Genomic DNA, 15,604 nt, shown 5'->3' on the forward strand with positions numbered 1-15,604 from the left:
TCCTCCGGGCGCCGTGTGCCTGCTTCACCACAATCCCTCCCAGTACTTGCGTGGTGAAAAAGCTGTTTCACGCAGCAGGGAGGAAGGGGGAAGGAGGGGGAACAAGAAGTGCTGGGGAAGAAGCGGGGCTGGTATGGGGATTTGGGGAAGGGGTCCAATAGAGGCTGGAAAGGGGGCGGAATTAGGGTGGGGACTTTGGGGAGGGGGTTGGTATAGGGGCGGGGCTGGGGTGGAGAAAGGGTGGGGTCGGAATGGGGCCAGGGACAGGGGGCTGCGAGCATCCACTGGTGCCGGAGGAAGATGGCACCTATGGATCCTGGGACTCTGGGTTAGCGCGATTTGTGTGTAGACACAAGTTATTGGGATCCAGCCGGGGTATTTAATGGCCTGTGTTATACAGGAGCAGGGCTGCTCAGGTGGGGGCAAGTGGGGCAATTTGCTCCCACAAGAGTTTTTCGGGGCCCCTGGAGCAGGGTTCTGCACTCGCTCCGGGAGCCCCGGAGCTTCTTCCGCTCCGGGTCTTTGGCGGTGGGGGACCCCCACCGCTGAATTACTGCCAAAGCGGGATCCGCTGCCGAAGTGCCAGGTCTTTGGGGCACTTCGGCGGGGGGTCTCGAGCGGAAGGACCCCCCGCCGCCGAATTACCGCCAAAGCGGGGGCCCCCCACCGCCAAAGACCCCAGGCCCCCTGAATCCTCTGGGCACTCTGTACAGGAGATCAGAGTAGATAACCTAATGGTCCTTTCTGGCCTTTAGCTCTGTGGCTACATTTACACTGCGATAAAAGACTGGCCCGGTTCAGCTGATTTGGACTCTCAGGATTTGGGGCTGTAAAACTGCAGTGTAGATGTTCGGGCTTGCGTCTACGTGGCACTTTTTAGCCGCTGTATTGCACGCCTGAGTCAGCTGACCCAGGCTGTGTGGCGTGGCATGAAGAGTCTTTTATTGTGGTGTAGACGGGACCTTCTGAATTCGTGCCGATCAGTCTATCCCCATGTTTCAGGGCAGCCAAGCCATCGTCTCAGCACGGCCTTGTCTACTCCGTGTGGGTTTTTATACCCCGCTGATCCTCACAGTATCCGAGCGCCCCCCAACCGGGCGTTACGCAGGGGGACCGCATGTGTGCCATGGGTGCTTTGTTCTCTTGCGTGGCGTGCTGGAGGGTCTTGTTTTGGTAGGGTTGTTGCTTCTGATTGCCGCTCACTAGGCCCGTTGCCATGCGTGTATATTAGAGATGTGATTTGACGCGGGCTGGGAAGCCGATGCGGAGAGCGGAGGACAGGCGAGCTGGGCGCGTGCACTCCCAGGTGGGTGGCTTCACTGAGGAAACAAGGTCAGATCGTTGTTGGCCAGGACGGGACGGAGCCCCTAGCTGGCAGAGAAGGGCAGCAAGCGATGTGGGAACTCAAGAAACCCAGAACTCCCGGCGAAGGGCTGAGTTGAGCAGCTGTGAATCAGGAAGATAAATCTGCCTTGAGGCGTCTTAGTTAACCCACAAATTGTCATCTTATAAACGGAAGGATTTTTTTGTTTAGTCTGAAAAAAACAAAAAAATCAGCCCAGAGCCACACCCCATCGTGAGTGTGATAGCACTCCCCACGCCCCTGCTAGCTGGGCAGTCCCCTCGCTGTGTGGTTTTGCCCTCCGGCAAATGACGTGGCTTGGATGCCCCCACCAGCCCCATCATCTCTAGGACATATCTTCAGGCGACCGAGAGCGTTCAGCAGGACAGACACCAGCTGGCCCACTGCCTTGTGTGTGAGGGAGTGGCTTTTCTTCAAAGCACCAGGAATCGGCTGTGCCCTGGTGCATGATGTTGGGCTTGGTGGAACATTGGCTGGCGAGATGGAGTTGGGACTAGCATTAGCAGATGACATCAGGACTCCTGGGTTCTGTTCCCAGCTGTGGGAGGGGAGTGGAATCTAGTGGTTAGAGCAGGGAGGGCTGGGAGTCAGTATTCCTGGGGTCTCACTCCAGCTCAGGGAGGGGAATGGACTCTAGTGTTCAGATCCGGCGTTCTCAAACTGGGGTTTGGCACCCCTCAGGGGGTCGTGAGGTTATTACATGGGGGGGTTGCGAGCTGTCAGCCTCCACCCCAAACTCCGCTTCACCTCCAGCATTTATAATAGTGTTAAATTTATAACAAAGTGTTTTCAATTTATAAGGGGGTCATACTCAGAGGCTTGTCTTGTGAAAGGTGTCACTAGTACAAAAGTTTGAGATCCACTGGTTTAGACTGAGGTTGCAGAGAGACAGTCCAGGATTCAGGACTCCTGAGTTCTCTCCCTGGCCCTGGAGACCCATTTCAGGCTAGCGAAGCCACGTGCAGCCCATCTCCAAAGTGCGACATTTCACCCTGATCCTCCTCCCCAGCTCCTGGCTCCCCTATCCTGTTGAGACTGCTCATTCCCAGCCTGGGGACTGCCTGAGCGGGGGCCACCCTCATTGCCTTCTGGCACTGGGAGATTCCTGGGAATGCGGATGGATTGTGCAACTGTTTGGCTGCAGAAGGTGCAGCAGAGGAAGTGTGCGAGGGCTGCTGGCTTCCCCCCACACTTCCCCCAAACCGGAGCCAGACTCTCCTCCCGGGCTGCGGCAGCAAGCGAGTGCCATTAGAAACCATTCCCGATTCAACGCAGTCACACTGGGGTTGGCTGCTGAGTTGAGGTCAACGGAGCCGATTCCCCCGAATGACAGGTCAGAGCAGAGGATCTGGACTCCCAGGAAAACAAATCAGAACTGTGGCTTCATGCTCCTAAAAGTCAGGGGAAGTTAAACACAAGATTTCAAATGATTTCTGAACATGGTGGTTTAAAATAGAACATTCAAATACATGGCACAGAGCACGCCAGCCCCAGAGAGCTTACAGCTGGGTGGGAGGGGAAACTGAGGCAGGGGTCCAGCCTTGTGGAAGGTCATCAACAGAGAGGTTGTGAATAGAGCCCAGGCGTCCTGGCGCTGCAGCGGGGGCCTGAACCTCTGGGCTCTGCTGTCTTTCTAGTGCTGGGGAAATTACCTGAGTGGAATCAGACTCCCGGCGCGAGGTGCCTGCTCGCTCCAGGTCTTGGGACATTCACGAGACTGTGAGAAGGCAACAGGTGTGAAGCCCTGATTCTCCACCCCAGGCCGGGCCTCCCAGAGCCAGGGCAATGCCCACCCCCACTCCCCTCCCATCCCCGGCCTCTCAGAGCCAGGGAAACACCCATCCCGGCTCCTATCCTGGGCATTTCAGAGCTGGGAAATCCCCTTCCTCCATTCCCATCCCATCCTGGGCCTCTCAGAGCCGGGACAATCCCCATCCCCCGTTCCCATCCCCGGCCTCTCAGAGCCAGGGAAAACCCCATTCCCCCATCCCATCCTGGGCCTCTCAGAGCCAGAGAAACCCACATCCCCCCATCCCATCCTGGCCATTTCAGAGATGGGAAATTCCCCTCCCCCATTCCCATCCCATCCTGGGCCTCTCAGCGCCGGGACAATCCCCCCCCCCCCAATCCTATCCTGGATCTCTTAGACTGGGCAATCACCGCTTCCCATGCCCCCCCACCCCATCCCATCCCCAGCCTCTCAGAGCCAGGAAATCCCCATCTCTCTTCAGAGCCAGGATAACCCCTTTCACCCCCACCCCTCCAACCCAGGATATCCCAATCTCCCTGCCCCATCTGGGCTATCCCTGTCCCCCCCTCCCCTGTAGAGCTGGGGCATCCCCTCCCCGGGGCTGTCTCGTTAGTGCCTTGTTGTTGTTATTTGTCCTTGGACTTTCGCGGCTGATTCAGCAGGGATTTCCTGGTTTATCAGGGCACGGTGCCAGTGATTCACACCCTGGAAACCTGGGATCCTGATGCAGAGCCCGACCGGAAGCCCTAGCCCCGTCAGGGCTCTCCGTCCTTCCAGGGGCGCGAGATGGCATGCGGGCTCCCCTCCGGGCCTACTTTGACATATTCCCCCCCTCACTGGTCCCCCTGCAAGATCATCCCAAGGGTGTCATCTATGCCCGTGCAAAGTGGTAGGTCCCAGTGCAGATCCCTCTATTTATCTCTTTCCACTCGGAAAACTGACCATTTATTCCCACCCTTTTTTCCCTGTCTTTTAACCATTTACTGATCCAGGAGAGGACCTTCCCTCTTATCCCATGACTGCTAACTTTACTTAAGAGCCTTTGTTGAGGGACCTTGTCAACGGCTTTCTGAAAATCTAAGTACGCTATATCTGCTAGATCCCCCTTGGTCCACATGCTTGTTGACCCCCTCAAAGAATTCTAGTAGATTGGTGAGGCGTGATTTCCCTTCACAAAAGCCGTGTTGATTCTTCCGCAACAATCGTGTTCATCTCTGTATCTGATAATTCTGCTTTTTACTATAGTTTCAACCAATTTGGCCGGTGCTTGAAGTTAGGCTTGTGGACCTGTAATTGCCAGGAACTCCTCTGGAGCCTTTTTGAAAAACAGGCGTCATGTTAGCTAGCATCCACTCATCCGGTACAAAGGCTGATTTCAGCAACAGGTTACATACCGCAGCTAGTAGTTGTGCAATTTCATATCTGAATTCCCTTAGAATTCTTGGGGGAATGCCATCTGGTCCTGGTGATTTATTAGTGTTTCATTTATCTATTTCTTCCGAACCCTCCTCTATCGACACTTCAGTCTGGGACAGTTCCTCAGATGTGTCATCTGAGAAGAATGGCTCAGCTATGGGGATCTCCCTCACATCTGCTACCTAACATAGAACAGCCCAGTGGCTGCTCTGAGATATGCCCAGTTGCCCATGGCTCCAAGGGGCTTTCCCAGAATCGAGGAATAGCTGGGGTGCAGCCAGCATAAACAGAAGCTGTGGAACATGCTGTTGGGGATTCTTGGGTAGCCAGTGAAACCAGGTTTCCTGGCTATGACCTGTCCTCACCCCTTGCTGTTATTCACCTCTGCTACATTCCTCCTGAGAGACAGCTGCACTGTAACACTGCCAGGATGGCTTCTTGAATATACAGGAGGCTAGATTCTGCCTTATTTTTGCCACTGATGAGCGAAGAAGCCAAATAACCCAGGCATCCTGTCTACCTGCCCACCTCCCACTCTAACCACTAGACTGCACTCCTCTCCCAGTGCTAGGTATTGAACTCGGGAGTCCCTGTGTTCTAACTAGGGTGACCAGATGTCCCAATGTTATAGGGACAGTCCCAATATTTGGGGCTTTGTTTTAGCTATTACCCTGGCCACACACACTCCCATCCTGATTTTTCACACTTGCTACCTGGTCATCCTAGTTCAAACCACCAGACCCCATTCCTCTCCCAGAGCTGGGGATAGAACCCAGGAGTCCTGGGATGATTGCAGTCACCGGCAGGCCATATGGTCCCCTTTCAGAGTCAAGAATAGAACTCAGGAGTCCTGCCTCACAAGCCTGTGCTCTAACCATTAGACCCCACTCCCCCACCCACAGCAGGAACTGGACCATGCTGCTCTTGGCTTAGGCCTGTTCGAAAGCAGACAGGCGAAAGCCCTGGAAAGAAACATAACACTGCAATGACTGCACAGGATGGTCTAGGTTTGCCCTGCCGGTTGGTTGAGGTTTGTCATTTCCTGAGGCTCGGGGGCCGACTCAGTTTTGCTGTCTCTCTGAAGAGGGGTGCGCCGGCACGCGAGCAGGTGCGTGGGAAACTTCCCGCTTGCTCGTTTGTTTGTTTCCCAAAAGCATTGCGTTGACGATGTGCCTCGCTGCAAGAAAGGGGAACCTGGAGCAGCTGCTGCGCTGAGTGTGCTGGGCTGCTTCCGGAAACTGCCCGCTTCCTGGGTGCTGACGCAGCCCCAACTTATAGGGCGAGGGGCACTGTGAACAGTCCCTGGTGAGCTAACTGAGAACTGAAAGGCTGACGCAACTCAGGCCAATGCACCTAGCTCCTAGAGTAGGGGGTAGGCTAGGGGTGTGGCTGGGGCACGCTGAGCTGTGACTATTCTCTGAACCCTAGGGTCCATAGGTGGTGGATCAGGGCATGACTGGCGTGCACTGAGTTGTGGCTATTCTCTGCCCCCCCAGCGTCCATTAGTAGGGAAGTGGTGGGCCGGGATGGGGAGTGTCACCAGATGTCTCTGCCAATGTTGCTTCTTGAGGGGTATTGACAACTGGGCGATTAGGTGCCCCAGCCTGGCCCCACTCCCCAGCAGGTGTGTTCGTGTGTGTGAGAGGGGTCACATTAACCTGAGGCCGTGACTTTTCCCCTATTGGCGAGGTGGAAGCAGGGGATGCCCTTCCCACTGTTGAGAAAATCACGGCATTGGGCTAATGTCCCAGATTGCCCAGAAATCACAAAATTGCAAATTACACAGGACCTGATCTATAGGGCATGGAGCATGAGTTAGAGCAGCCCAAAGGCCACCCTGGTGTGCGTGTGAGCAGCCAGGGGCCTGGCTCGTACTACAGTGCCGCAGTAAACGTGAGTGCCCGGTGTCTCCTGCATGGCTGTGCTGCAGCAGCGAGCGTGCCAGCTCTCCATGCCAGCTGCCCTGGGGCCTGCCAGCCTCAGATCCAGCCGGAGTGGGTTGTGGCCTTTGGCTGGGGACCAAGAGGCAGCTTGAAAAGACGACAGGATGCGACCTCTGTTGGAAGAAATGAAAACTGCAGCTGCTGATGGGAAATTTGATTCCTCTGGCCCGGAAACCCTCCTGAATTTGTTCTTCAGCTCAACCAGGCCTCTGACCTTGCCAGGCTCCCCCGCCTCCGGATGGTGGGAACAAATCCTATCACCCAGATGAGCCTGAGCTGGCTCCCAGCAGAGCCAAACAGCCTCCCCCCCCCGACAGCTGATGTATACCAAGGGTGACCAAATTTACCTGGGGTGACCAGCTAGCCAATTGTTTTGGGGCGGTGGGAGTGGTAATAGTTGCATATATAAGACAAAGCCCCTAACGTCGGGATGTCTTGTCACCCTACATTGACCCCTTCTGGGGCCTGTTTCTCAGCCCCCCTCTTTCTTTCCCCCTCCTCCCGCCATCTGTTCATTCATTCCTCTCTCTCTCTGTCCTCCCTGCCCCACCGCCCCTTTGGTTTGGTCTTTTCCCACGCCCATCTATCCACCCCAACTCTCAGGGGTGGCTTTATTTATTTATTTTTTTAATAAGATGAGCTCATGGGAGGCGGGGCTACAAGAAGGCCCGCCTCTATGCGCCTATATAAGGAACTGATCAAACGGGTGGTTCTTAGCCCAGCTCAAGCCCTGGTGGGGTAAAGCTGTTCCCACCCTGGGGAAGGCAGACGGACAAACAGGCTCGCTCACGCCTCTCTATCCAGTTGCTCGTCGCTCATCTCCTGATTCGCCATGAGCTCCATTGTGGATGTAAAAACGTTGTACGAGGTAAGAGGCGATCTGGGGGGTGGGCTGGGTTTCCTGGGCTGGCCCGGCTCCCCTGAACTAGGCTAAGACTGACTTATGGGGGGGGGGGTGATTTCTCCTGCCAAAACTCACAGCTATGAACCTCCCTCCCTTTAAAATTTGTTTGTGGTCTGAGCCAGATGGGGCACTCGATTGCACAGCATCGCATCAAAAATCGGGGGGAAGGGCTAGAAAGGAGCCCTTCCGAAAAGATCTCCACTCTGTCTGCTCCCACACTCTCCACCTTTGGAGAAAGGGACCGAAAGTTGCTAAAGCGGGTCTGATCCGGAGTTGGGAACTCGGCTCGATTCGCTTCTGTGCGAGTTTTTGGGGGGACTCGCGGTCCGGGGCTGATTGAGTGTCTGGCCGGCCAGACACTCAGTTTCCAAAAGCCTTTCGGGACAGGGCCCGGACGCTAGCGGTGTCCACTGCCCCGACTGGGGGGGCAGGGGAGAAATTCCCAGCGGTCAGGAAAGGGTTAAATTGCCCTAGAATGACGTTCCTCCCCGCCGCCATAGCGGGTTGCTGCTACTGGGAGGGCGGGGGGGGGACTGGCCGCCCCCGGGCGCCGGGGGACATGCCGCAACGCAGCGCGGTTGGAGGGGGGGTATAGCAACTTTGGGGGCAGTGGAACTTGTGGGGGGTGCAGCTTAGGGGGCTGGGGGGTTGAGGCAGGGCTCCTGTCTGGGTCGCTGGAGGACCCCCTTGGTGCGGGGGCTGGGTGGGAGGAAAGTCGAGGGGAAAGGGCAGTTCCCCGTTTAGGTTTACACCAGGGTGGGGTCCACACACACCATGGGGATCTGCCCCCTCTTCAGTTCTGTCACTTCTCTTCTCCCCCTTCCCCGCCCCCGTGGATTTCTTGGGGCACCTCACTCCCCCACCGGGTGCCCTGCAGTCACCTGCCAGCCCCTATACAGCAGGCTGGCGGAAGGCCCTTTGCTTTGGAAGGGGGTGGGGGGTCCATGTCAGTAGAAAACCTTCCCCCTCCTGGGCCCAGCCCGAGGAGTTTATAAATAACCCTGGCCCTGGCCATCCCTGGGCCTGTGAGTCACCACCTCTCAGCTCCCCCCCCCCCCCCCCCCCCGAAGAGCCGCGCTGGGGAGAGCCAGATGCTGAGTTTGCTGTAGGTAAAGTGGCTGTGCCGGAGAGGGTGTCAGAGCTATGCATTAACCCCCCCACGGTTTTTTCCTCTCTCTCCGCCTCACAGAACCTCTTGAACCTGAATCTGAGCGAGGGGCGCGATGCTTCGGCCAACTCCGAGCCCCTGGGGGGGGGCGGCGGCGACTCCCACGTCTGGCCCCTGCGCACGGTCTGGAGCCCCAGCACGGAGCAGACACGCTCCCTGCCCGAGCCGGCCGCCCCCCGCCCTTTGTTCCGCACCGACCGCTCCCTCAGCCTGATCGAAGGCCGGGTCCTGCCGCCCCCCCCGCCCGGCTTCCCCCCGCTGCAGCCCCCACCGGCCCCTGCCCTCTCGGCCCGCTACAAGACGGAGCTGTGCCGCACCTACAGTGAGACAGGCCGCTGCCGGTACGGGGCCAAGTGCCAGTTTGCCCACGGGGCTGGGGAGCTGCGGAGCCTGAACCGTCACCCCAAGTATAAGACGGAGCTGTGCCACAAATTCTACCTCAACGGCGAATGCCCCTACGGCTCCCGCTGCCACTTTGTCCACTACCCGGAAGAGCGGGGGCTGGCCGCCTCTCCGCAGCTTCTGCGCCAGAGCCTCAGCTACACCGGGGTGCCCGCTGCCCGCCAGGGCTCCCCGCCGCCTGGCATCTCCGACCCGGCCTCTTTCACCCGGGCACCCTCCATCTCCCCACCTCCTGCCAGCGACCTCCTCTCACCGCCCTTCACCCGCCTCAACTCGGAGCCTGTCCCTCGCATGGCCACCCTGGGAGAAGCCCTGGCCTCTTCTGCCTCCAGTGGGCGCTGCACCTGTCGCTGTGGTGGCAATGCCAGGCTGGGCACCTTCGAGAGCCCCCGGGACTACTATGCCGCTGCCCCGGGCGTGCCCGTTGCCTCCAGCCTCCCCAGAACCCCTTCCTCCAACTCGCTTTCCGACCAGGATTGCTACAGCAGCTCGGGCAGCCTCAGTGGCTCCGAATCGCCCGTCTTCGAGATGCTGCCGACCAGCGGGACCTGGAGTGGCACCCGCCGCCTGCCCATCTTCAAACGCATCTCCGTGTCGGAGTGCGGCGAGGGCTTGGAATAGGAACCTGGCCAAGGGAGGGAATCTAATGGGGTGGAGAAAGGGGGAGGGGTTGCAATCGATTCCTTCAGCAAAGGGCGACCCCCTGGTCCTGCTTCCAGGAGCCCTCTAGACACTGCCCCATGGCCTCTCCAGCTGCTGGTCCAGATGTTTGAGGAGGAGACAGCAGCTCCCCAGCCAGATGTTGGCAGGAACTGCTCCTGTCTGGGTGGTGGAAGGGGGTTGGGGTGGCCTCCCCTGGTGTGGGACATGAGCTCCCCACAGTGGGGGAGGAAAAGGGGGGACATGCATCCAGATGAGCACAATGCAGATGCCAGCTGGGGAAGGCAAGCTCCCTGCCTGGCTAGATGTAGCCACGCCTTTTTAAGTAACTTGCTCCCGCTGCCTGTGCTTGGGGCATGACTAGCAGGGGCCGCTGTCCCCTCGGTATAGGGCTCCTCCACCCGCTCATCCTAAAGTGCCAGATGACACTGCTGAAGTGCCTTGCCCAACCCCTGCCGTCCGGGAATGCTCACCTGCTTCAAGTCAAGGACTGCTGGTCTCCGCGCCTCCCCCATGTCAGGCTTTCCACTGGACTCACCTGCGTTAGAGGGTGAGGGGAAAAGCCCTGTGGGGCTGGCGTGCAGCCCTGAAAATGGACTAACTTGGAGCTATGGGGTGGGGAGGGTGCTGTTTTATGCCCCATATGTAGCAGTTTTTTTGGGGTGGACCACATCAGGATATAGGGGTGTCTGGGACAAATTTGGCTGTAATGGCTGCTTTCATGCTGTGAATATTTCAGGAAGGGGTCCCTGACTTGTAGGGGGAGGGGTAGAGGGTGAGGGTCCTCCTGCTTAGTCCCCTTTCACAAGGAGCTGGCTCGATACTGGAGTACGTCCCCTAGCGTTAGTATGCGAGAATGGAGTAACTCTGTTCACTTCAGTCAGTGGTTTTCAACTTTATTTTATTTTTTTATTTGTGGACCCCTAAAAAATTATGGCTGGAGGTGTAGATCCCTTTGGAATTTTGACATGGTCTGCAGCCCCCTAGGGGTCAGTGGACCACAGGTTAAAAACGACTGGATTTAATGAGTGTGAAACAGCTCTTGCTTTAAGTTGGCAGTGGGGTGTATTTATCGCCAAAGACGGTAGCATTACTGCAGTATTTATGGCAATTCCACCAGCTGCAAAAGGAAGGGTGAAACTGATGGGGGAAGGAATTATCCAGAGTAGGGAAGCTCCAGTGTCTTAAAGAGGAAGATGAGGCAATCTGAACCAGCAGTATCTCTGGGTGGAGCGGGAAGGCAGCACTGACATGATCGGGCAGTTTGCAAGGAAAATGTGGTGTGTCGTCCCTGACCCCCCCTCCCGCCCCCAGACTCCAAAGACGGTCATGGGAAGGGAGGAGTCTTTGTCCATTTCTCCCCCGCCCCCACAGTTTGAAAGGGTGGCTAAACTTTCCAGAGTTGGTCTCCAAAGCCATAGTGTTAAACCAGTCAGCACTTGCCATGTAGCAAGAACTCTGTGAAGGGGTGGCGGCGGGAGACGCTGAGTGTGCATTGCCTGCCTCCTTGCCCAAAGCCGAGGTTGTGAAGTGCTCCTTACTCCAGCCCACAGGATAAAAACTTGCTTTTTCTTGTAAAGGTTCTGCTCTGATCACATGACTCCCGAAGCTTGGGATTCAGAACCGCACTAAACATCGCATGACTTTGGCAACACTGGTAGCGAGTTCCAAATCCCACTGTGGCAGCGTGTGATGCCCTCTTTGAAGCTCAGAGGCCTAGTGAGATCTTTCATGTTCTGTTTTCTGTGCTAACAATTCCCCTGCTTTTTAACTGTTGCTCTTGGAAACAGAAAACAAACAAGCTGATGTTTACCTTTCTAATGATAGACCAGAAACCAAAATTATTTATGGAACCTTATTTATTCAAGACAGAATTTTATATTATATTTATCTTTTTGTAATATTCTGAATAATATATATTTTACGTGTTATTATGAAGTTAATTGGAGAAAAACAACCCAGCCAGATGTAACCGGGAAGCAATATGTTTATAAGTGACAAATGCTTTTTTAATCATCTTTGTGGTGTTTTATTACTGAATCTTGAGGATTTAAAAAAAAAATGGTGGAAATAAAACCAAGAAAGTCATGAGATTGGACAGGTTTGGTGTTTGTGTTGTGGGGTGTGTTTTTTGTGATGGGCCTACAGCCTGGACACTGTCATGGCTCAGTGTGCCCCCCACTGCAAGTCCCTCCTCATCTGAAGAATATAGACTAAAACATGCACGATGGGGCTGAAATTCCATTAAGATGCCTAACACATGATGTCCCATATCTTCCCCCCTACCTGCTGTCTGAGTATCTCCCAAAACATGGGGGGTTTTAATAAGAATGGGTGGGGAGGGGAAATCTTCAAAGGCCTAGCTGCACAGAGACTGAAGGGGAGATGGTCTCTGCCCCATACAGCTTCCAATCTAAAATCACACAGGATAGGGGAAACTGAGGCATGGCTCAATAAAGAGGAAGGATGGCCCAGGGGTTAGGTGCTGTGGAAGAAGAGTTTTTCTCCAACAGTGCCAAGATCCCTTTGAGGAGCTGGGTGTCAGGATCTCACTCCTTTAGTCTGAAGAGAGCATTCTATCTTCCATAACTAAGCTTTGAAAGAACAATCACCTGCTCATGTAACTCCATTGTTCTAGTAAGGGAGTTATCTTTCCAGCTGCACGGGGGGGATCCAGAAAGTATTTTACAGGTGCCAGGAGTGGGATTTGTTTTTTAATCACAAGACTGTCTGGCCTGCCTGGATTGGGGTGGGACATCTCTATCCATTCATCTGGAGTGCAGTCATGGGCTGACCTACCCCAATTAGCTTTAATCAAGCTATCTGAGGGCCTGGAGCAGCATGACCACAAGTAATTACCCTGGGGTCTGGACGAGCTTGCCCACTCCCTGCTGAAGCCTGTGGCTTGCTGCTTCGGACTGGCTAGGTTAAAGCTAGCACAGGTATGTCCGCTGCTATCTTCTCCCTGAGAAGGTTGATCAGTTTAGATTTGTCTTGGGCCTGCCATGAGTGGTGGCACTTCCCCAGGTGATGAGTGCAGTCCAGATGCATGTTTCCTTCCCTCTTCACCGGCTGATCTCGTCATGGCTGACGTTAGCAGGGTGCAGCTGGTCCCTGCCAAGGACACATCAACAAAGCTCTTTTGCACAAGGCCCTGTCCCCTCCCAGACTGGAGGAACCAGCCTGTTGAGTTTGGTAAACAAGCCAGCTTGGGAAACCCAACCGCGCCCACCAGCAGCCAGCTGAGCAAGGCCCTGGCTGAGCCGATGGGGAGTGCTGGGTGGTTGGGCCTCTGCAAGAAGCTGCCCAAGGTGGGGCCCTGAACACTGGCACCAGGAACTTGATTCTCTCATGATCAGTTTCATCCCATGGGCCTCCCGTGCCAAAATTCACCTGTCCTAGCGGGTGCTTGACATCCAGGCAGAGGCAGCGCTGGGAGACCTTTACATGTTAAGGCCAGAAGGAAACACCCAGATCATCTGCTTTGACCTCCCCACAAGGCAGAGAGTGCTGCCCTTGTGGTATCAATAGGAAGCAGAGATGTTCAGGAAGCAATGAGAGACCCCGACTGAAATCCAGGTCCCATTTTGCTGGGTGCTGCACAGACCTAGACCGAGATCAGGGCCCATCGTGCCAGGCGCTGCACAGACTCTGATCACAATTGACTAGAGTAGGGAGTGGATCCGCGTTGGAAACCTTCTCCGCAGCCCGGCTGGAGGGATTCTCCCTAGAAAGGGGGCTGGGTTCTCGTGGCAGCTGCATTGCTCCCGCTCAGTTGGGATCAGCCGACCGCCGGGATTTCACTCTTGGTAGGGCCTGCCGAAGCTTCTGGGAGCGTGGCTGCGTTCTGTGCGTACTGGCTGCGGGGCCATTCTGCTGGCTTTGGATTTGGTTTGCTCTTTGTGATGTTTGTCTCTGAGGGCCAAGGGGAGTTCTCCATGGGGTTCATTGCAGCTCGATTCCTTTGACCCGCAAGCCGGGGGCTTGGAGCGCGCCTGCTGGCTGCTGCACTGTGGCGGGTGTGTTGCTGCGTGTAAGGGAGGCTATTTCCTGTGCGACTATAAAAATCTGCCTCTCAAATGGGTAAATCTACGGGGATGTTTCCTGGCTCAGGAGCAGTTTGTTTCAGCTGGCACAGGAGGGACTCTGGAGCACTGGGTTCCTGTTTTTTCCCTTGTCTACTTCTGCAGTTGACGTCGTTTTTTCCAATGCCCCCCTGCCCTGAGCTGGCAACTTCTTTCACAATGACCTATCTCCAGGGCATGTCCTGGAGGCTTCGGAGCAGAGACAGGCCCTAGAGATGGGGTATCAGCCAGAGGAGCTGGATTGAGCCAGCGCTGTTTGTAAACAGACTCCAGCGCGGGCTCGGTGGGTCCTCTGAGCCGGTGGAGTCCGAGGGAGGTGACACGGACGATGCTGGAGTCTCTGACTCCTTGCTCCTTCCTGATGTTCCAGCCCATCAGCTGGCTAGGAAGGGTGCGGCTGGCATGCGGGAGACGTGCGATGTTGCAGGTCGCGCTAAAGAGATATGGGGAGTCGAGGCTGAGGCCTAATTCCCTGACTTCCAGTGCTCTGCTCACCCCGCTGCCCTTGTCCTGAGCGAGACCTCAGCTGATCACCCAGGTGCCGACTTTCATCTTCCTGGGTGGGTGCTCCGCCCCTTTCCCCAAGGCTCCGCCTCTTTCCACCTTCCACTCCGCCCTCTGCTTCCAATGCCCCACCCCTGCTCCCAGCACCTCCCACCCCTTGCAGCACAGCTGATCGCTCCCCCCCGCGCCACCCCGTGGGTTCTCCAGCCCTGGAGCTCCCACGGAGTCGTCACTGCCTACGGCTGATCGTGGGAAGCGTCGTCGAGCCGGGTGAGGAAGCACATGGGGTGTGGCCAAGATATACAGGCCTCCCCGATGCCAGTTTTGTTCGAAGTACTGCAGCACGCCATTGCGTCTCCCTGCTCCTTGGCCCTCTCCGTCTAGCCTCGAAGGCCTCTCGAAATATTAACGGAGGCCGCGGTGGTCATAAAAGGGCACAACTCTCAGACGTTCTCCGCCCAGAACGGGCTGATCTAGTCCTTCTTCAGGAGAGGCGCTCAGACCCCGCTAAGCCAGGGGGCTGGCTGACGGCATGGGAAGGGGACACTGTCTTGGGTCATGGCCCTGGTGTCAGCTGGGGAAGCGGTTCTCTTTTTCCGGTGTGCAGGGGCACGGATCCTCTCTGTGCAGAAAATGGCACGGGGCCGGCTCCTCCGAGCAGAGACCATGAAGGCCAGTGTGAATGTGTTTGTTCGTTCTTCCATGTCCCACTCATTTGTCTGAGCATCCTCAGGGCTCTGCCCTGTCTCTCCCTCTCCCTGCTGGTGCGTCCCACTGGTGCTTTCATAATAAACCATTACAGGATGTGAATTTCACCCAGACAGGTCCAAATCCGCATACTCAGCCTGCCATCAGGCCCTAGAACCAGAGATCTTAGACCTCCCAGAGAAGTTCCAGCTCCTGAAGTGCTTGTTGGAAGAGATGGTGCCAGGACCCCTGGCCCAGTTTTCTCCACTGCATGAAACCGACGCTCCCACAAGGTTCTTTTTCGGGTTGGAGCCAAAGTCCATTGGCAGATTTTTTTTTTTTTGCCTCTGGCTGGCAGCTGATCCGGCTGAGATCCAGAAAGCAGCTGTTCCCTTGTGCAGTGCTCTGTCCCTGCAGCCTGGGTTGTGTTGGCACCGGGGGGGAGCTACATCTGTCTGACCAGTGAGGAACTAGCGGTGCCTAGATGCCCCACTGGCATGGCAGGAGCTCGCTGATGCAGTCCAGCAGCTTTCTATAAGCCAGGCCCCAGGTACTGGATTCTACGAGCCTCTGGCATCTTATCGGTCCTGATTTTTTAATAGCCGTGCTGTCTCCAAGAGAAAGAGTTGTGCTCCGTTTCCTCAGGGCAGCGACCACCCTACTGTACAAAAAGGGGGAATCTCTGTGACTCACCACAAGGAAGACATCTCTCTCTCTCTCTC

The 15,604-nt window shown here is 56.1% G+C and overlaps 1 protein-coding gene across 1 annotated transcript; it reads left to right on the plus strand.

Annotated features, from left to right (window-relative positions):
- The first annotated feature begins 7,187 nt into the window (after positions 1 to 7,187).
- On the plus strand, positions 7,188 to 11,704 carry ZFP36 (ZFP36 ring finger protein). The gene is made up of 2 exons (XM_032776279.2): positions 7,188 to 7,340; positions 8,566 to 11,704. Exons 1-2 carry the CDS (start codon positions 7,305 to 7,307, stop codon positions 9,565 to 9,567), a joined length of 1,038 nt encoding a protein of 345 aa, XP_032632170.1. The 5' UTR covers positions 7,188 to 7,304; the 3' UTR covers positions 9,568 to 11,704.
- Positions 11,705 to 15,604: the final 3,900 nt, after the last annotated feature.

Source organism: Chelonoidis abingdonii, chromosome 11 (genome assembly GCF_003597395.2).
Source record: "Chelonoidis abingdonii isolate Lonesome George chromosome 11, CheloAbing_2.0, whole genome shotgun sequence".
In the NCBI taxonomy this organism is placed as follows: domain Eukaryota; kingdom Metazoa; phylum Chordata; order Testudines; family Testudinidae; genus Chelonoidis; species Chelonoidis abingdonii.